Here is a 20,261-nt window from a genome sequence, read left to right on the forward strand (position 1 = left end):
ACCCCAAGACCACGCTCCACCATTGTCGTCATCCGTTGCCTGGCCGGGAGGTGGAATTAGACCCCAGGAAGAGTACTTATCTGTAGTGTTCAGAGAGAGTGAACGACTACTACTGCCATTCTGCCCCCCACTGTGGCCTTCCTCATATAAAGGGTTGTGGTTTCAAAATAGCAGGTTACAACGGAAAGAAACACATATAGTACATTATTCCGCTGCTTCCTTGTTACTCAACAATTGTGCACCAGAATTATGTGACCGTTAAGTGGAGATTAAAAAACATCTGTTCTAGGGTTGTCATAGTTCAACATTTTTTGTAGTTGATTACAATACCAGAGAAATTTTACGATTCTTAATCATTTCGATACCAAAGCAGAGTAATATGCTATTGTGCACACAGTTTTATTTAAAAAGTTGAATATTAATGTAAAAAGTGACATTAAATTGGTATTTAGTCTTCAAGTATTCCTCGGTTAAGTGAACATGCTTCACGTTTTTCAAAGTAATTCATTCAAGTAAACCATCATTAATAAAATACGGATCAAAGAAAGAATTTGAGAGCAACAGAACAAATAAAGCCAATAGAACAAAGATCAAGGAAACAGTGCTTGAAGTTTTTTTTTTTATTAGTCCAACTGTAGTGTCAAGTACCGCACATGGCTCGTTTTAAGTTTTTACTGCACTTTGCTTAGAGGCGCTACAACAATGTCAAAGTCAAAAAGTGAGCCAAAAGTCTCATAGAAGCACTACAAAATGATGTGGTTGCTTCACAAATTGCGTTTTTCATATCACACTATCGGTTAGGTTCAGGTTGGAGGTGTAGGGTAAGGAGGATTTGTTGATTTAAAACTCGATAGAGCATTAACCTTAAAAAGCTAATCTCTTTTGGACACAATTTAACACCCTTTTAGCACCACTCTGTTGACATTTCAACTCAGAACTGCCATGCAAGGAACCACAAATGCGTAGGCAGATCATTAAGCCATTTGTTGGTTGATTTCACACTTTCACAGAAGGTGTGGCGCTGTCAGAGCATTCCTCTGTGTTTGAGCAGCCCGTCCATACCAACACATCAACATTAGTTCAACCATTGGTGTGAATTTGGGACAGGACTATACATTATGTTTATTGAGCATCTCCCCCATAACCTGACTTTGTGTGCGGTTTAAGTAGGGACTGGCTAATGGATTAGGCTGAGTACTGCTGCCTATGAGAACGCATGCATTAGACAAGGGCGTAGATTTGGATTGAACATGGGGAGGGGGTTGCAGCGTGAAGCATTTACATGTTTCCATTGATCATGGTTTAAATATTGGGGGGTGGTTGTACTTGCTTATTTTGATTATTGGAGGGTTACATGTCATTTCCTCCTTTGTAACTCTCCGCCTGTGACTCATTGCATTTCTGGTGTATCAGAGAAAGAGAGAGAGCTCCACACTGGGCTGTACTGTTGTTCTGTTCCAAAAACCTATTGAGCTGCCGAAGGAGGCATCTTTTAAAGCATCTTCTCATGCCAAGTCCACACTAATACGTTTTCGATTGAAAAGTATTGAAAACCTTTTCTGTTTTCTTTAGTATGAGGAACTAGAGAGCATTTTTTTTCTCCCCTTTTCTCCCCAATTTGGAATGCCCAATTCCCAATGCGCTCTAGGTCCTCGTGGTGGCGTAGTGACTCGCTTCAATCAGGATGGCAGAGGCGAATCTCAGTTGCCTCCACATCTGAGACTGACAATCCGTGCATCTTATCACGTGGCTTGTTGAGCACGTTACTGCAGAGACGTAGCGCGTGTGGAGGCTTCATGCTATTCTCCGCGGCATCCACGCACAACTCACTACGTGCCCCACCGAGTGAACCACATTATAGCGACCATGAGGAGGTTCACCCAATGTGTTTCTACCTACCCTAGCAACCAGGCCAATTGGTTGCTTAGGAAGCCTGACTGGAGTCACTCAGCACGCCCTGGATTCGAACTTGCGACTCCAGGTGTGGTAGTCAGCGTCTTTACTTGCTGAGCTACCCAAGCACCCATGAGGAAGTTCACCCAATGTGGCTCTATCCACCCTAGCAACCAGGCCAATTGGTTGCTTAGGAACCCTGACTGGAGTCACTCAGCATGCCCTGGATTCGAACTTGCGACTCCAGGTGTGGTAGTCATTGTCTTTACTTGCTGAGCTACCCAGGCCCCCACTAGAGAGCATTTTTGAATGTCTCCATTTTTGGTGGAGGAACACGCATTTCCAGTGGGGATGAAAGGATTTATCTGCAAAGACAAGGGATGTCCTTGTGTCTAGAAAAACTTGGCTGCCTGTCGACAGACAAAATTTGCATCGCGAACTGTGCCCAAAGACGTGCTAGCATGCGGAAATCTGAAGTATACTTTGGCCTCAAATGTACTGTAGTAAAATCATTGCGGTTTTAACCGAAAACATATTGGTGTGGACACAGCCATAATGATCCTGCCTCATAAGATACCTTGTTTTGACCAAATTCTAAGAGGGTTGTTCATACCAGCTGTGTTCTTGTGTTCAAAAATAGCGATATGCAGCACAGTGGGAAAAACAAAAAAAAATGGAACCTAGTTGTCTGGAAACGCACTTTTAAAAGTGTTTTTTCTTTTTTTGTTTTTTTTTGTTCTTAGGAAGCATTGCATGAATTCTTTGTGTAAAAAGCAATCTCAGAATACACATTGACAAACTCACTCAGTGAATATAGTCCAAGAGAATGGACGAGGCAAGAGAAATGTCAGTTAAAACTTTATAAAAGTTCATTCAATACCAAAAAGTATAGAGAAAAATGAAGTTTTGTAATTTATTTTACCCAATATTTGTGCTATGCATTTTTATGCTTATGGACCTTATTCACTGTAGTGCCATCTTTAATTTTTGACAAGAATGACAACGAGGCCATGAAGGATAGAATTCAAGTGTCTTCAGTGGGTTGTACTGTTGTTTAAAGTGTTTTGGATTGTTTCACTGATGAAACATTGAAAAAAACAATCTTTCAATTGACAAAACTCTATAAAACACGAGTTGTGGAAAATTTTATGTGATATAAGAGCTTTATACAGCTGTATACAGTGGATGCCATTGAGGAGAATGTAAGCCTATCCCTCACAACCTTGTTTTCATACACCTCAAACATCAAATATGGCATTACTGTGAAAAATGTCTATTAGAGTATCACGCTGTTAGCTTAGCTACATGCTAGGTCTGGGCGATAGGACACTCATTGACAGATGATGATCGACTATATCGGGAAATAGCAAAACCATGGATCTGGAAAGTCGACAATATATTAAACAGTAGCCCAGGGTATGAAATCATCACCCGCCACCTTCAAATGTGACGAGGCTGAATCCAGTTTGCAAGCTCCTAGTCCAAATGCAGGTATTCCATGCACGTATAATTGCTCTTCTACCCGCAACAGGTGGGCGACCTGTAAGACGTCTCGGAGTGACACATGACAATAAATGCTGATATACACAAAGACACACGCTTGAAGAAACACACTTAAAAATATTTTTAAAAACAGAGGAAAGCCACCAATGCCCGTGTCGGTTTCGCTGGTTGTTCAGAGGCATGCAGCGTGAGCCTGTCTCATGGAACAGGCGCGTGTGAAGAGCTATCACTGTCTCTGTTTCATTAGTCTGAAATCTGTTTGCAAGTATAATGTTGTCTATTAGAATGCTGCAAATGATCTCCGATCATCTCTGGGGATGCTGTGAGTTTAGTTCGCTTTATTTCCACGGAGTAGTTCGCGGTTAACATGCATTGTGAACGCAACTCTGCAGGTTCAGTAATATGTATTTTTGTATTAAAGAAGCAAAGACAAAAGTGATTAAATCATAAAATAATACAAGACACGTTCACCTTGAACCTAAAATTGAGTTCTATTTTTCATTTTCTTTAGGCAGCATTAAGTGACTTCACTTTGGAAAAATATACAGATGCGTCATTTGCCAACATTATTAAAATTTTTGGACAGTACACTTTTTTTTTTTTTGTAAATGTGAACAAATGTATGCAAACTAAAGTCAGGCCCATGGGTGGCGTCAGTGAGCTTCAACAGGTTTAACTATTTTAAAAAATGCAATACAAACACAAATTCGATAAGAACACTGATTTGGCAGCATTATTTTGGGAACAGGAAAGGGATTTTGTTTTTAGGCTTATTTATTATGATAGTCATTTTCCACCTGTTGTCGTTTACAGATACTTGCATGATGGCAAATGGAGTCATTGGAGATGGTAAATGTTTGGATTTGGGGAGGTGGTTAAATAAGATTTTTTGATCACTTCGTTATTTTAATTGCCTTTTCGTTTTGTTTAAAATGCATTTTGTATTTAGAAATGTTTTTTTTGTTTGTTTTTTGTGTGTTTCAATAAATGAATACATTTTTTAAAGCCAAACCAATAAAGCAAAAATATTCACCGGCCCTCGGCAGGGGGGTTGACGATGTAATCGTTTATCGTAATATTTTTTAAGCCGATTATCGATTAAAATATGTTTTACATATCACCCAGCCCTACAACATGCTAACATTTAACTCTGTTGAAATCATTTCTGAGTTGAGTCATTAGCATTTCACCTAGTTAGCATAGCAGCATGCTAACATCAGACACTATTGAAATCAATTGTGAGTCGAGTTATTGGAGTATCACACCATTAGCTTAGCAACATGCTAAAATCAAACTCAAGTTAGTTGAGTCTCCAATGTGAAGTGCAAATTGTGTGGCCCACAGAGTTGCTGCCTATGTAGAGCTTTCCAAATTGGTCAGTTATAAAGTTCCATGATGGTTAATATGCTGCAATAGGCAGCGAGGCAGCTCACTAGGATTTGGAATAGAGCTTATGAGTTGCTGTGATTAGTTCATTTGAATTCATTTTGGAGTGCATGTGCAGACGTGGCAGGGAAAAATATTGAAATTTTCATTCCGCTGCTGCGTGGCACTCAGACAGGTCACTCAAGCCCCTGAATACAATGAATAAAGCCTAAATTAAGCTACATTTTCTCTTACGCACACTTCTAAAAAAAAAAAAAAAAAAAGAAAGAAAAGGGCAAAGAGTATTTCTGATTCAAGAGTAGCCTTGACATCCCACTCTACACTCAAAACCACGATTGACCCTGAGAACATAAACAGTTTTTTGAACTGCCTGACTATTAAAGCGGAGTATGAGGGCATGGATTAGTCAGTAGAAATACTTGCCCTTGTATTGTTCTTCCCAACTAAAGATTTGAAATTTAAAAAAAAACAAAAAACAAAACTCAAGCCTGAAGGATTGTCCATACAACTGTAGGTGTAATGTTATAAATGAACCGGTGAACAAATGATGCAATGAATCTCACATTATAATGATATGCCCGTGTTTGGTAAACAAGACATTATGACATGTGACCATATTTAACTTTATTTATATAGCATATTTTAAAACATATATGGGACGAGTTACGCACCAAAGTTTAATACAATAAGTTTAATAAAAGTTTGTTCAAATCACTAACCGTTATTATGAGTAGTTTTAGTGATGCTTGACTTAGCAAGCATTATTAACAAGAAAGTAATTGATAAAGTGACACTTTTTTAAATAGATTTCAGTTCACTATAAACATGAACAGTGTTGAGTGTAATCAAATTGCAAAGTAAAAAGTTACTGTAATGTAATTAGTCAAAATATTCTAATGCATAACCATTTAAGTTCTTATAATCAGATTTCAAGTCTAACTTCTAACTTGTTTAAGTTATTTTATAGTGAAGACTAGGCCTAATTTCTGCTTACATGAGATCGCTAAATATTAATTGAACAGTATACAGTATAGGTGGTGGTATGTGCAGCTTCATCTGTCAATAAGTGACACAGCAGTGTTGTAGAGGAATATAGCTGATACAATGGGTCTGATCAGAAGGTAAAAATGATTTCCACATTCTGGTGGTTGGGAGCAGAGGTCAAGCCTTAAGATACTTTTTGTAAAATGAGTTAAAAAGTAATTGAGATCTATTGAAAGTTGAAGTGTTGCTATAAATATGACTCTCCATTTGCTCCCTTGACATTTATATTTAGAGAACATATCAGCGTATTGTGTTCCCTTCACTTGATTGCTTACATTTTCTTTAGTTGGTCTTAAAAAGGTCTTAAAAAGGTTTAAAATGTTGCTTCATAAAACCTGCAGAAATCCTGAAACGTTTTTAAAACATCTTTCTTAATATGCCCAATGTCTGCCATTGGTAAAACAAAGAGAGAGTCCCGCCCCCAACTCACGCCATTGGTTTGTATAGATGGGTCACTTAAATCAAACAGATTTTCATAATGCCACAGTGACATGGTGCTTACAATTTTCAAGAAAATTAACCTATAATTGTGAATACTTATTGTTGTCTCTGCATATTAAGCTGCGATTAGGAGAAAGTATTTTAACACAGAAAAAGTTACTTCAGCTTTAACATGAATATAAAATAAGTGGTCTGTATTCAACAAAACATTTTAAAGACAATAAAAGATGATACTTTGAGAACATCTCCCTGGAAATATGTGTAAATGACTCTCTCCCATATTTAAGGGGCAACAAGAGCCAAATTTAAAGTTGACAGCTGTTTATTCACACAAGTTTTGAGAATTGCCATTTCAGAATGGTAATATTTGAGATGTACAGTAAATGCATGTGGTCATTTTAGTGCTTTTCCCAATGAGTGGCTGTTATTGACAGAACTGAATAATTGATTTAATGCTTTGGGGTTGCAGGAGTGAGCAGTGCCTCTCTTGTAGTGTGAATGAGGGAGTCATGGCTGACCACACCTCCCCACTGGATTCCGGCCAGTTACTCAGCCCAGACATCCCAATGCTCAACTCCCCGCCACCCCATCCACACCCAGCCAACATCGTCAATGGAGACAGACCACAACAGGTAGGATAAATCACAGCCGATTCTCCATCCTCACTTCTGTGTTCTTTGCCAAGTCCTTAAGCTATACTGCACGGAAAAGCAATTTTCTGCCGAGCATCAGCTGAAGCTGGGGCTGCAGTGGGCCTGTCATCTGTGTACCTCAGCAGAAATAGAGATTCATCAGACCAGGCTAGGTTTTTCCAATCTTTTAACTGTCCAGTTTTGGTGAGCCTGTGCCCACTGCAGCCTCGGCTTTCTGTTCTTGGATGACAGAGGTGGAACCTGAAGTGGTCTTTTGCTGTTGTAGCCCATCCGGTTTGACATGTTGTGCATTCTGAGATGCTTTTGTACAATTGTACAGAGTGGTTATCTGAGTTACCGTAGCCTTTCTGTCAGCTCGAACCAGTCTGGTCATTCTCCGTTGACCTTTCTCATCAACAAGGTGTTTCTGTCTGCAGAACTGCCGTTCCCTGGATGTTTTTTGAGTAAACTTTAGAGACTGTTGTGCGTGAACATTCCAGGAGATCAGCAGTTACAGAAATACTCAAATCATCCCATCTGTTTGTTGGTGCCCATCTGGCACCAACAATCATGACATGGTTGAAATCATTGATCACATTTTTTCCCCATTCTGGTGGTGGATGTGAACATTAACTGAAGCTCCTGAACTGTATCTGAATGATTTTATTCATTGCACTGCTGCCACACAATTGGCTGATTAGATAATTGCATGAATAAGTAGGTGTACAGGTGCACCTAAAAAGTGGTCGGTAAGTGTGTGTGTGTATATATATATATATAAAAATTCTAAGTTACTCTACCTCAGTATGACTCTTTTGCGGTGCACAAAAGAAAAATATTAATGAATAATCCCGTTCCATCTCTTCAGTGCAGTGGCAGTTCATGACCACTCACTTTAAAGCCTAAAAAGGACCTTGTAACAGTTCAAGGATGGGCAAGGAGGAGGCGGGAACCGGCTGAACAGTCAACGTAAAGTTTAATCAGAAACTTAACTTAAAACAAATATAAACGCAGACACACATGCAACGTGTCCATGTGAGTCTCTCTCTCTCGAACTGGAACCTCCGGCTATCCCCCTCCCGGCTGATTAGCCCGATTCAGGGCCGGCCGTGTGTCCTCACGGCCCAGCCCCGCCCTCCTCCTTGTCACACTGAAAAAAACTATGTGTTGGATTTACCTAAAAAGCGTGATGCATAAATGCTACATATATCAGCATAGAAAACCTTGTATTAGTTTGTTCAACTTTATTTACTTAAGTTATGTCACACGAATAAGATTTAACAACTAATAGCACGTTGTTTCAAATGACCTTTAATATTATTGTATCTACTTAATTGAATGGACTCTAAAGGTAGTGTAATAATGACTGAGGTCAGTCATTAAACCTGATTCACCAAAGAAGTGCACATAAAGCTGCACTTCAGCAATCACATTTTGTTTAAATTGTTAAGGAATATATGTAAATATCTGTTATACAGCTTCACGGCAGAACTAAATAAAAACAACAGAAGACAATTTTTACGGTTTCTCATTTTTTGTCTTGTGGAATAAATATAAATTTCCGTCAGTCTGTCATATATGTCAAATATCTTGCCTTTATTAAATAAAAAATCAAAAGCAAATTTTATGATCCCTCCTATTTTTCCCAAAAAGAATTTGTAAGGCAAATGCAAATTTATGAGCAGAACTGTATATGTGCGCATGAAGTTCAATCACCACTCGGTAAGGCCATGTTGTTAATGGCGCGCTGTTGACTTTTCAACCCCCAGAGGCGATCACCTGACAAACCCAACCAATCATCCCTATGGTCCACTGAGCACTTAAAGAGGCAGAAATTGCATACGCACCATCCCCTACTCCACTTTACTGTTCCAATGATCCATGCCATCCCCGTTGGTTTTTATCACCTCCTGCTCACCTCATTCATAAAACCGCATGTTGCGGAAATACACTGCCAGGCACACTCATTTGTAGAAATGGCTTCCGTAGAGTGTGGAACCTGTGCAACATTGCTGCATTTTTTTTCTTGTCTTATCTGGCTTTTCTAGGTGTCTGGATGAAATGGAAAGCAAGATTAGGATGCAGAAGTTTTCTTCCCTTAGGGAAAAAATAGGTGACGTCTGTCGAGATCGAGATATGCAAGAGATAGTGTGACGGGTTGCATGTCACGCCTCCGTGGCAGCGTAAGAATACAAATGAATCGTTACTGGTGTGAAAAGCCGGGGCTAGCTCAGTGTTAATTACCACGCAAACATGCATGTGCGCCTCCGTGTTTGTTTGTGCCCTTGGCATTTCTCTTCATGTGTGGCCTTTTACTCCTACGTGTAATCACGACTGGGGTGCCTCTCCAGGTGTGCGTTTGATGTCCGCGACAGGGAGCGCTCAAGGTAAAGTAAGTGTGACTAAGTGATGGCTGGTGTTAGCTGTTAAGTTTGTTGAAGATGTGCTCATGCAAGAGAGGCTGGGTAAACAGTTGCGGCACGTGTTAGAATGTGAAGATGTTGCCATTCAATGAAAGTGAATGGAGACTGAGGCTGTCAGTCTTTTTGTGCTTCATGAAAGAAAGTCATACGGGTTTGTAATAACTTGGGTTAGTAAATTGTGACAGTTTTTATTTTTGGTTGAATGTATCCTTTTCCAGGCCAAAGTATACTCTGGGTTTACACGTGGCGCTACGTCTTGCCAACTGTGCACGTGATGGAAATGATGTCATCAGCATGATACGTGCGGACTGTACACGTGCGGCATGGTTATCCTAGACATTTTGCGTCATTGCGTGTCGTTGGCACATGCGCCTGCTGTTCACTGCTAAAAGAGTATCGCAGAGCAGTTGTAGTGCGCGTGCATCAAATGCATCTGAATGGGCTCACGTCAAAAGAGTACATTTTGAAAGATTGACTGCGTACAAGACGGAACAGCATGCGGAAATATGAAGTATACCCTAGCCATCATTTTCTAAAGCTCGCAAAACAAGGAAGGATGGTGAAACGCATTTAAAATCATCGCGACTACTTGGTGAAAATTCGATGCATCGCCCAGCCCTAATTTTTCTTACGATGTGGTGCGCAGAACTTGTGCATCAACCAAACCTCAGCTCTACAAGGGAAGCTAAATATCAATGTGGCATCCTCCCGGCAACATTGCTGCTGCTCTTTCATGAGAGCCAAGTAGAAGACGTGCAAAATTATTCACAGATTCTATTCATTCCCCCTCCTGCCTCACCACTTGCCGACTACGCCACCTCTGTCTCTCCTCTCCCCTCAATTCCCTGCTGGCCTTTCTGCCTGTTTATCTGTAGTAAAACCAGGACAAGATGAATCATGCCCTTGTTTATCAATACTTTCCTAATGGCCTAGGTGCCCAGCTGTTCTCTTCATTGTAAAGGTCTGGTGGAACATCACTCCCCCTCCTCCCGGCAGAGCTATGCCGTAAGCACTGATGTCTGCCCGTTTTACGCTTTCATTTATTTGCCTTTTCCTCATTATACCTCTGGTCATTTCAGTTTTTTATGTGGTCTTTATACACTTTGGTTTCAGGCTTACCTTAAGAGCAAAGACTAGGCGGGGTAAAATGGACTGCTCTGCAGGAAGCCTGTGGTGGATAAAGACAAGAGCGTTGTTAGCTGTGCCGAAAAGCCCCTTGTATAAATGGCCTTATATCGACCAAAACACAGTGATATGTTTTTGATCCACTTTCTCTTTGATCTCGCTCACCCTTTCTTGTTAACATTGTATTTTCAGGGAGGAAAACTAAACCTCCAAGTCGAAGCAAAAGCCAGTCATATCTCTCGCATAGAGCTGACAAAATATTTGCTAGGGGTGGGAATCTGGCGATATGATATTATATTGATATCTGGGTCACGATAACATTTATTTTTTTGTGTGTGTTGCCAATCAGGACTGTGATATCATTTTCATTTATCTGCACTAGAGTAGTTTGGATTGTGGTTAAAATAGAAACTGAGTGTAATGCTTTAGTATGTTTTGCCCCCAATTCATTCATTAATTATGAATGTGACAGATGTAAGTAAAAATATTGATTCTTGCCATAAGAATATTGATACAATATAGTGAGGTGTTTTTAAGCCTCATCCCCCTCTGTTTAATCTTATGTCAACACATTTATGGCTTTGACTCGCAATCAATAAATCAAAAGGTTTTTTTCTTTCTTAATATTGCATCAATACTTTATAATCCTTTTATATATGTTTTTTTAATAAATAATTGTGTTGTTCTATACCCATATTAATTTCTTCTGCGGAACTCAAAAGGATGTTTTTAAAGAATGTTACAATTGCAATTTCCATAAAATACCAGTTAATAGTGACTAGTGTTGGGTAAGGTACTCAAAAGTACTAAAGTAATCCACGATAAATTACTAATTGCTTCTCTAAAATACTAATAATTTTTCTAAAATTGTAACCAGATTACTTTACTGATAAATTCATCAAAGTAATCACATTACTAATTATTTAAAGTTACTTCCTAAACCACTTTTCTCTTAAGGTTTTGTTTTTCCATTTAACAGTTTCAAAATAATGTCTATATTTCCTTCTTGTTCGTTGGCATAAGCAAGTCATACATTCAGCACCATATGTTACAATAATGTTCAGCTGCAACAGAAATGCAAAAAAAAAAAAAAAAAATGTCATGTTTTAAATATGTTCAATATTAATGATTACAATAATTATAAATGTAATGTGTCACACCATTTTTCTGTGACTAAAAAGTAATTAGATTACAGTAAATAATTACACAGATTACACCCTACACTAATAGTAACTTCCTGTAATGTTAGAAAAGCACTCAAAAGTGTCAAGTAGTCGACGTGACTCATGCGTAGGCCCAGACAGTATCTGCTCTCTTTTTTTTTTTCACATTTTCTGTGTTGATTTTTAGGGAAAATCTGCAGAATTCTGCAGAAGGGATTTAAACATAGCAAACAGTACTACACTCTTATTCGTAGGTAAAATCATCATGAAATTAGCCAGTTCTCATAAACAAACATGCAAGGGATGGGGAATGCATAGAGCTTTTATGTATTACAAATGTTTCAATTCTGCTGAGTTCTGCAAGTGCAGATTCTGTCTGGGCCTGTCATATGTTATATTTAAAGTCTTCTGAAGGCAAACAATCACTTTGTATGAAGAACAGAACAAAATGTAATGGTAATTCACTAGGGATGTGCGAGACTAGTCAACTAAATGGTTCTGATGCTGCTAGTCGACACTGGAATTACTAGTCGGTTAATATTTCCCCCCATTAAACTGATCATCATTTTTACACATTTACGTTTTATATTTTTTACAGAGGCTGCACTGAAATTACTGTCATATTAATGTTACATATTTTAAATAGAATTAATACAAATATTATTTAAAAAAAAGAGGATATCTGGAGCAGATACAGAGTTTAATTTCACCTCAGGCTGCGCGTGCTTCCCTCTCTCACTCGCGGCGCCTTCAGGAAAATGTCTTCTCGCTAGACAAGTAAACTCAGCAATGTAGTTATGAAATAACTCGGTGGTGGTGCGGGAATCAGATTTCCAAACGTTTGAAAGTCCCTGAGGATGTTTTCACATTTGAGTCTTCTTTACATCTGTGCAGGCTTGTTCAAACGCAGGATAGCCGCCTCAGGTGAGTCAAGTCCCGTCTTTCACTGAAACATGTCGACATGTTAATTTTGCTCATCAAAAAATGTATGCTTCTAAGTAGCCTAGAAAATAACTGTTTATTTTCAACGAGGTGCCGACTGCTTAACGGGTTAAACTGTCTTTTATTCTGTGTGCACGTCATGTTTAGAATACATTAGGTTTATTGTAGACCACATCACAGGCCTATATTTTCTGTCCGATGGCTACTTTTAAATTTTTTTTTTTTTTACATCGTAACTGTTTTTGGGTAACGTTCTTTACCGAACAGCTGTCATATTAGATCAATGACTAATGCACAACTGCACGTCGTGAAAATACACAAAACTTTTCAGCACATTTGTTTTTCTCTCATAGATTTGGCTTAGTCTACCTATTAATTATTTTCAACAATGTCATGACTGTTTTAATATGTTAAGTAACTTTTACGTGGTGAATAATGTTTTAGAACATGTTGGGTTGGTCTATTGGTCCTGCACTCTTCATTCAATTGTTTTCAATAAAAATGCCTGTTAAATATTCACTAACGTTGATTCAGTGAATGTGTGTCATGTTTTATATTTAATGTACAGTGATCACATCTTGGATAAATGCTCCTTTTCAGTGGAATTTAGCATCGGATTTGGAATAGATTAAGTATTTTAAATTGGTCGCATAAACAGTTTTTTTTTTTTTTTACTGTTTTCTGAAGCTTGGTTTCTTTGTAGACTAGTCGACTTAAAAATTTTCATTTAAACATCAGAGAAATTAGTCATTCAGCAAATCACTATTATTTACTATCAAATCGAACTCATGTAAAGGGAGCCCATATCAAATATGGTGACATGCCAGAAACATCAAATTTACTTTACTGAAAAAATCAGACAACGCAAGACAAAAATATTTTTACGGGACTCGAAATCATCTGACTATTACACGTTTACAAGAGACTTGAAAGATTTTCTGGTTTTGACGTCAAAACGTTTACAAGCATGCTCTCAACATTTGCTCGCATTGTATAAGTCGGTTAGAAAGGCAGTAAATGTGTTCACATGCAATGTGAAATCGAGGTTATGGGCAAAAATCTGTTTACCGATAGCTGTATTCGTAAATTGTTTAAGACCCTATCCCAATAAAGGAAAGTTCTTTTAAGGCATTTACATTACCAAACTCGTCGATTTTAGTAAGCATATTTGATGTAAGATCATGCATGTAAATGCTCATTTTAATGAGATGACCTACTGGTCAGAAGCAAAGCGAACAATGATTCGAAAGCGATTATAATTAATCTTGCAGATTCAGTGTTTGGTGTAGTTAATTCTTATCCAATCATGATATCATGATGCATGTACAGTATCTTGATGTGTATCGGATCATGAGCCATACTCAGCTCTGAATGCAATTTTGTTTATGAAGGCTTAAGTCTAACTCATTAAACAGCTTTTTGGTGACTCCTTCACAAAAATATGACTCGCACCATGTTTTGGATAATGAGGCTCTTCTTATCGAGTGAGTCAGTCGAGTTATAGGAAACTGCCCCCCACCACACACACACACACACACACACACACACACACACACACACACACACACACACACACACACACACACACACACACACACTTAACAACAACCTGTCATGAAGAGGTTGACATAGGAAGCACAGCTAGGCATAAGGCCAGAGCTGGGGGTGGATTCATGTGTTGCGGCTGTGTTACCACGCAGTGCCTGAGTTATGGCCGTTCAACCATCCATGCCCTTTGAAACCATAAAATGGCTGAACCAAACATGAATCTTTCCTTTTGCCCCCCACCCATCACACACATTGCTCCTCCCTATGCTCATTGGTGAACTAAGCAATGTTTCCATAGCAATGAAATTCTGTCTCTTTCTCTCTCTTGTGGGTGTCTCACTTATCACCTAATAGGAGAGAAAATGGGCAATTCTCGGTAGGACCGACAAAGTCATCTCAAGTAACCGTGTCGCTGTTCAGGAGCAGAATTCTCACTCTTGTCAGCACCATCATGTAAAAGGTGTTTGATCACAGTGTTTCCCTTAAGATTTTTTTCAGCAGCGGTGCTGTTGTGCGTGCGTCCACAAGCCCACAACGCCAGACCCATATTAACGCGTGTTGGTCAAAGAATAGATTAAAACAGGGGTGTCAAACTCAATTTCAGGTAAAACCATGCATGGCTCCTCACTACCATTGAAATGCACATTTGAGAGTACAGCATTGATTTTGAGGTTGGGATGCAGATTATGATATTAACAACAGTCTGTGGAAAAAAATGAACACCTGAATTGAAATATTCTGACAGTGTGACTAAGTTGGGTCTTCTTTATACGTAGATGCCTTTCATCAGGCTCCTACTAATTAAACTAAAGTCATGTCTTGGAATTTCTGAAGGCAAACAAAACAACTTACGTTTTCCTACAATCAGAGAGCATTACAAGAGTACAGATTTTACACAGATAGAAAACTGATAGCTTGGTCCATTATTATGAAAATGCACCATAGTTCTTCCATAGTATCCATAGTTTTAACAATGATATTTGTAGTAGTTCATGGTAACCATAGGTAAAACCATGCATGGCTCCTCACTACCATGGCTAGTAATTATAGTTTCTATATAAAGAACTATGGGGTTTTTGTAATGAAAAACAGCAGTCTAAATACATTTAGAAAGTTTTCCTGCCACAAATACCATAGGTAATACAGTACAGTTAGTGTTACTACAGTAAATCCATGGTACATTTTTGTAAGCGTTGTGGCCTAAGAATTGAAAAGCCTTCTAATTTGTTTTCTCCTGTTTTCTTTGTCAGTTCCATTTAGAATGTGGAGGCTGTTTGTTTTAAACTAGTTTCATCACCGAGACATAAGAGTTTTGCCTCAGACAATTCTGTACCTCATTCAAACGGGTTTCATGATCCCCACCGCGTATCTCACTGGTTCACATTTAAAATAGTTTGTTGTTCGGTTGAGACCAGTCCGCAAATTACCGCATCTGCTTTGCCCTCGTGCTGCTATGATTAAGCCGTGTTGATAATTGATCCGCTGTTTCATTCCGCTTTTGAAGCGAGCAAAATTTGCTCAAAGATACAGATGACTGGGAGAGGCTCATTTATATTCATGAGGAAAGCGCTAACTGGTTGTTCAGTGAAATGTTGCGATCCTCTGTCATCCTACGTTTCAGAAATTAGCTCGTGGGCCACTTGAAATGAAGCAAGTTTGACACCTGTTGTTATGCGGTTACATCACTGTGAGTAAGTGTGTGTATTTGTGTGTGTGCAGTGGGGTCCCTTTCGCAGTGAAGAAAGCGCACAGCTGACTGGGGCTGGCAAGCGCTATGTTGCGTCAAGAATATTAAATTAACCATGTGAAATCCCCAAGCGCTCATAATTCAGCAGTGGCGCAGCACCGCTGCAAAATGCATATAGGGGAAACACTGGATTAATATGATGAGGTCGCTTTTCCATAATAGCTCTCTGTAATGTTGGTCCATTCCCATTCACTTTTAGTTCAGCTTCCGTGTGTCAAGAAATATAGATTACAGGTGGCAGTCTAGCTTTGATGTGCGCTGGCATTGGATTGGGATGTTTCTTTTTTTTTTCTTTTCTTTTTTTGTAGTATCTAACAAGAGATTTTGTTCCCTTGCAATTGCAATTTTATCCACCTCTTATACAAATTAACCATGGTTGTACCTTGGTAACTCTAGCTGAATTATGATATTTACAATAAAACCATAGTGACTATGTAATTAACCATGGTTTTTCTACAGTAACTATAGTTGGACTATGGTATTTGTACCTAAAGGTTTACTTCACCCAAAAATGAAAATTCTCATCATTTACTCTATGGCTGTGTGGATTCAATTAAATATTGATATATCATGAGACCTTTGCTCACGATATTGTATCGATATGTTAGATCCAATTATTGATATTTGTGTTCAACTGTTTGTAAATTCACATCATGTCCAGCATTCAAAAAAAGAAGCAGGTTGTCCAAATATGTGCAAAATCAGAGAGCTGTTCCTCAGCGCAGTCAGAGACACTTCTTTGAGGCTGAAAGAGCCTGAAAATTTCTTTCACACACACGCTGGGACTCTCTCATGCATTTAGCACCAGGGCCGGGCAAAAATATAGATTTTCTGCTTAATCACAATTCTCATTTGAACAATCCCAATGTCCATTCTTAAAATCTCATGAGCGCTCTTTTATTATATGTACAACCCTCTACAATGCAATCCATTTGTCATTGAATAATGTTACTTTTTTTTTCTCCCCTTTTCTCTCCAATTTGGAATGCCTAATTCCCAATGCGCTTTTAAGTCCTCATGGTAGCGTAGTGAATTGCCTCAATCCGGGTGACGGAGGACGAATCTCAGTTGCCTCCACGTCTGAGACCGTCAGTCCGCGCATCTTATCACGTGGCTTGTTGAGCGCGTTACCGTGCCCCACCTTGGAGGCTTCACTCTGTTCTCTGCGGCATCCACGCACAACTCACCACGCGCCCCACCGAGAGTGACAACCACATTATAGCGACCACGAGGAGGTTACCCCATGTGCATCTACCCTCCCTAGCAACCGGGCCAATTTGGTTGCTTAGGAGACCTGGCTGGAGTCACTCAGCATGCCCTGAATTCGAACTCACGACTCCAGGGGTGGTAGTCAGCATCTTTACTCCCTGAGCTACCCAGGCCACCTATGAATAATGTTACTTTTAATATCCTTTCTGTTCTTTACAGTCAGTTGTTGATCAAAAACAACAAAAGAAACATTTAATTCTAATGACACATAGCACGGATGGCATAACAACATTTGACCAAAACACTGTTAAAGTCCTTGCCGCTGGTCTCAAAGAGACAGTAATGTTTTAGCACTTCTTTTACATATCAATGTAAATACTTGAAAATAGCACAAATTAGGCATGAATACAACAAACATGTAACAAATATATATGTTTATGTGTGTGTGTGTGTGTGTGTGTGTGTGTGTGTGTGTGTGTGTGATATATATATATATATATATATATATATATATATATATATATATATATACATACATACAGTGGGGGAAATAAGTATTGAATGCATCAACATTTTTTTCAGTAAATATATTTTTAATGAGGCTATTCACATGAAATTTTCACCAGACATCAGTATTAACTCAAGAAATCCACAAATTCACAACATTAAAGTCCATAAATAAAGTGGAATGACACAGGAAAATAGTATTGAGCAGTTCTCCAAGGCAAGGTAAGGCAAGGAACCAGCTGAAATCCGTAAGTAGTTAGAAAGTAATTATACCTCCTATCTGTGCAAATTAATATCAGCTGGGTTAGTAAATTGATGGTCTATAAAAAGGCTTTTCATTACCAAGGTGTCACACAAGAAACATCTCATGATGGGTAAAAGCAAAGAGCTCTCCCATGACTTTCGCAACCTTATTTTTGCAAAACATTGATGGAATTGGATACAGATGTATTTCAAAACTTCTGAATCTTCCAGTAAGCACCATTGGGGCCATTATCCGCAAGTGGAAGCAGCAACAATCCGTCATCAACCGGCCATGCACAGGAGCTCCTCGCAAGATTTCTGACCAGGGAGTCAGAAGAATAGTAAGAAGAGTAGCCCAAGAGTATTCATCAACAGTATTCTTAATAAAATCATTGAATTATCTTCATGATGCATCTTTTTTGTCTTGTATTCGTAATAGTTGACGGAATCAAAAAAACTCATCAACAAACATCAGTGATTTCATTGACGTGATTAACACTGCCTTTAAGACCATCTTTGCAGGCAACTCGAAGTTTGCTTGAGATTAACTGTCAAGTGATCTGCCGTATGTAGTCATTTTTGTATTTTTCTTTTACTATTTAAGTGTTTTTTATTGTAAAGTGGTCATTTCAAAAAGCTCTTCCGTTAGATAACCACCTGTAATTACTCTGCAAATGCGCTGAACCATGCCTTCAGCAGATTAGCATCACGTTTCCTTCTGACACCGTTTTTCAAGCTAACAAGTATTAAGCTGGAGCCCGTGTGGCACGTCGGCCTCATGGAGAACGTGTCAAGGGAGGAGGAGGAAATAGCCACTAATTGCTAAAGGCCTTATGAGACCAAGAGAACCACCCACCATTAGCAGAAGCAATGTCGAAAGAACCGTCATGTCCAACCACCTGTCATATTGATTTCATGAAGCAATTTATGTAAATCAAAAGTTCTAACAGTGACACTAACTGTGCAGCTCTTCATTCATGTAAATTATCCCTCCTTTTCTTTGAAAAAAGCAAAAATCTGGGATACACAAAGACACTTCATAAACCAATTCATAAACGTTAAAATTCTCACTGTTTCAAAAGTATAGCCACAAGATGTAAATATTATTCGGGCTAACATGATGTTAGTGTGATGAAATCGCTTACTGACCTTTTCTGTGTAAGGTTATATACAATTTTGAAACTTTACAGCTCAAATAACATGCAAGTTTTAACAAGTACTAATGTAAATGCTTTTCTAAAACTATAAACTTCACATTTCTGCCTTTAAACCCTACAAAAGTTATCCCCATTCACTTTCATTGTGTCTCACTGTAACCTCAATTTTTGCGTATTTTTTTTAATGTATTTTTTTAAGAAAATGATCAACTAGTCAAATAATCTGTGGTACTCAACAATATGCCACAAATGCTGTTGATTAAGCTTAACTTTTACTGAATGTGGAAGATTCCTTTAATGTACTTGGTTTGTCTTTAGTATAGGTAAATCTGTGACCTTGCAGTGTAAATGTGAACTTATAGACTTGCCACAGAGTATTATGTAGATAATATTAATCATCCAACAGTATTAAAATTGCTCACATTGTTCTTAATTTATATATATTTTTTCTATATTAGGCTTGTTTCATACCGTGAGCAAAAGCAGCGCATATCTTTTCCGGCGCCCATGTTAACAAGTTATAGTATTGACACTGGGAGCATGAGCAGCGTTTTGCTGCATAGCAGAAGTGTACCAGATGTGACCGTGAGATGAGAGTTTCGGCACCAAGCCTATTTTTTTTTTTTTTTGCACAAGTGTTGTGACATTTCACCAGTATTGTAATTGACTAATGAAATGTATGTATAGTGACATCCCTAATTGCACTCATTGAGTCATATTCTGTTGGGGGGGTTTTTTGTTTTGATACCAGCTAAAGCTGAGAGAAACCACCGGCAAAAGAGATTGGTCACGTCATTTGGTTTATGGTTTTCTGTGCAGTGGTTATGCCTCCACCATCGATTAAACATATTGGAGCTATTGGTGGCCTGTTTGCCACCAGGTTTTACCTGGAATTCACTGCATTCCATGCACAGCACATTGAAGTGTGATTTTGTGAGTGACAAGTCATTTATATGAAGCTACATGAGCCCCTGTTACCCTGGTTCTTGTTCATTCTGGATGGCACCGACATCCGCAGGCTCCTCCTTTGCCATCACATACTTCTGTTTCCTGTCAGTTCAGCTGCTGTGCCAAGTTGCCACATGGTAAACAATTAAAGAGGAACAAATACTGATGAACCTGATCCCTGACTCATTGGAGGAGCAGAGACGTCAGTTGCTAACAGCCGTGAACACAACGGCAGCACTGGCCCATCTCCAGGGTAATAAAGCCAGCGCTAACCACTGTAGCAGTGTTTGCTAATCACTCTCGCTTTTCTCCCCCTCCCAATGGCCTTGTGCCTTAACCCGGCAAGTTCA

At 38.9% G+C, this 20,261-nt stretch overlaps 1 protein-coding gene across 1 annotated transcript in view; it reads left to right on the plus strand.

Moving 5' to 3' along the window:
- Nucleotides 1–20,261, plus strand: part of LOC127430325 (fibronectin type-III domain-containing protein 3a-like) — a 125,042-nt gene that overhangs the window by 11,400 nt on the left and 93,381 nt on the right. Inside the window, 1 exon segment of the mRNA XM_051680055.1 lies at nt 6,737–6,899. Coding sequence (XP_051536015.1) covers nt 6,777–6,899 — 123 coding nt within the window. The 5' untranslated portion in view covers nt 6,737–6,776.

The sequence above is a fragment of the Myxocyprinus asiaticus genome, chromosome 39 (assembly GCF_019703515.2).
Source record: "Myxocyprinus asiaticus isolate MX2 ecotype Aquarium Trade chromosome 39, UBuf_Myxa_2, whole genome shotgun sequence".
NCBI lineage: Eukaryota > Metazoa > Chordata > Actinopteri > Cypriniformes > Catostomidae > Myxocyprinus > Myxocyprinus asiaticus.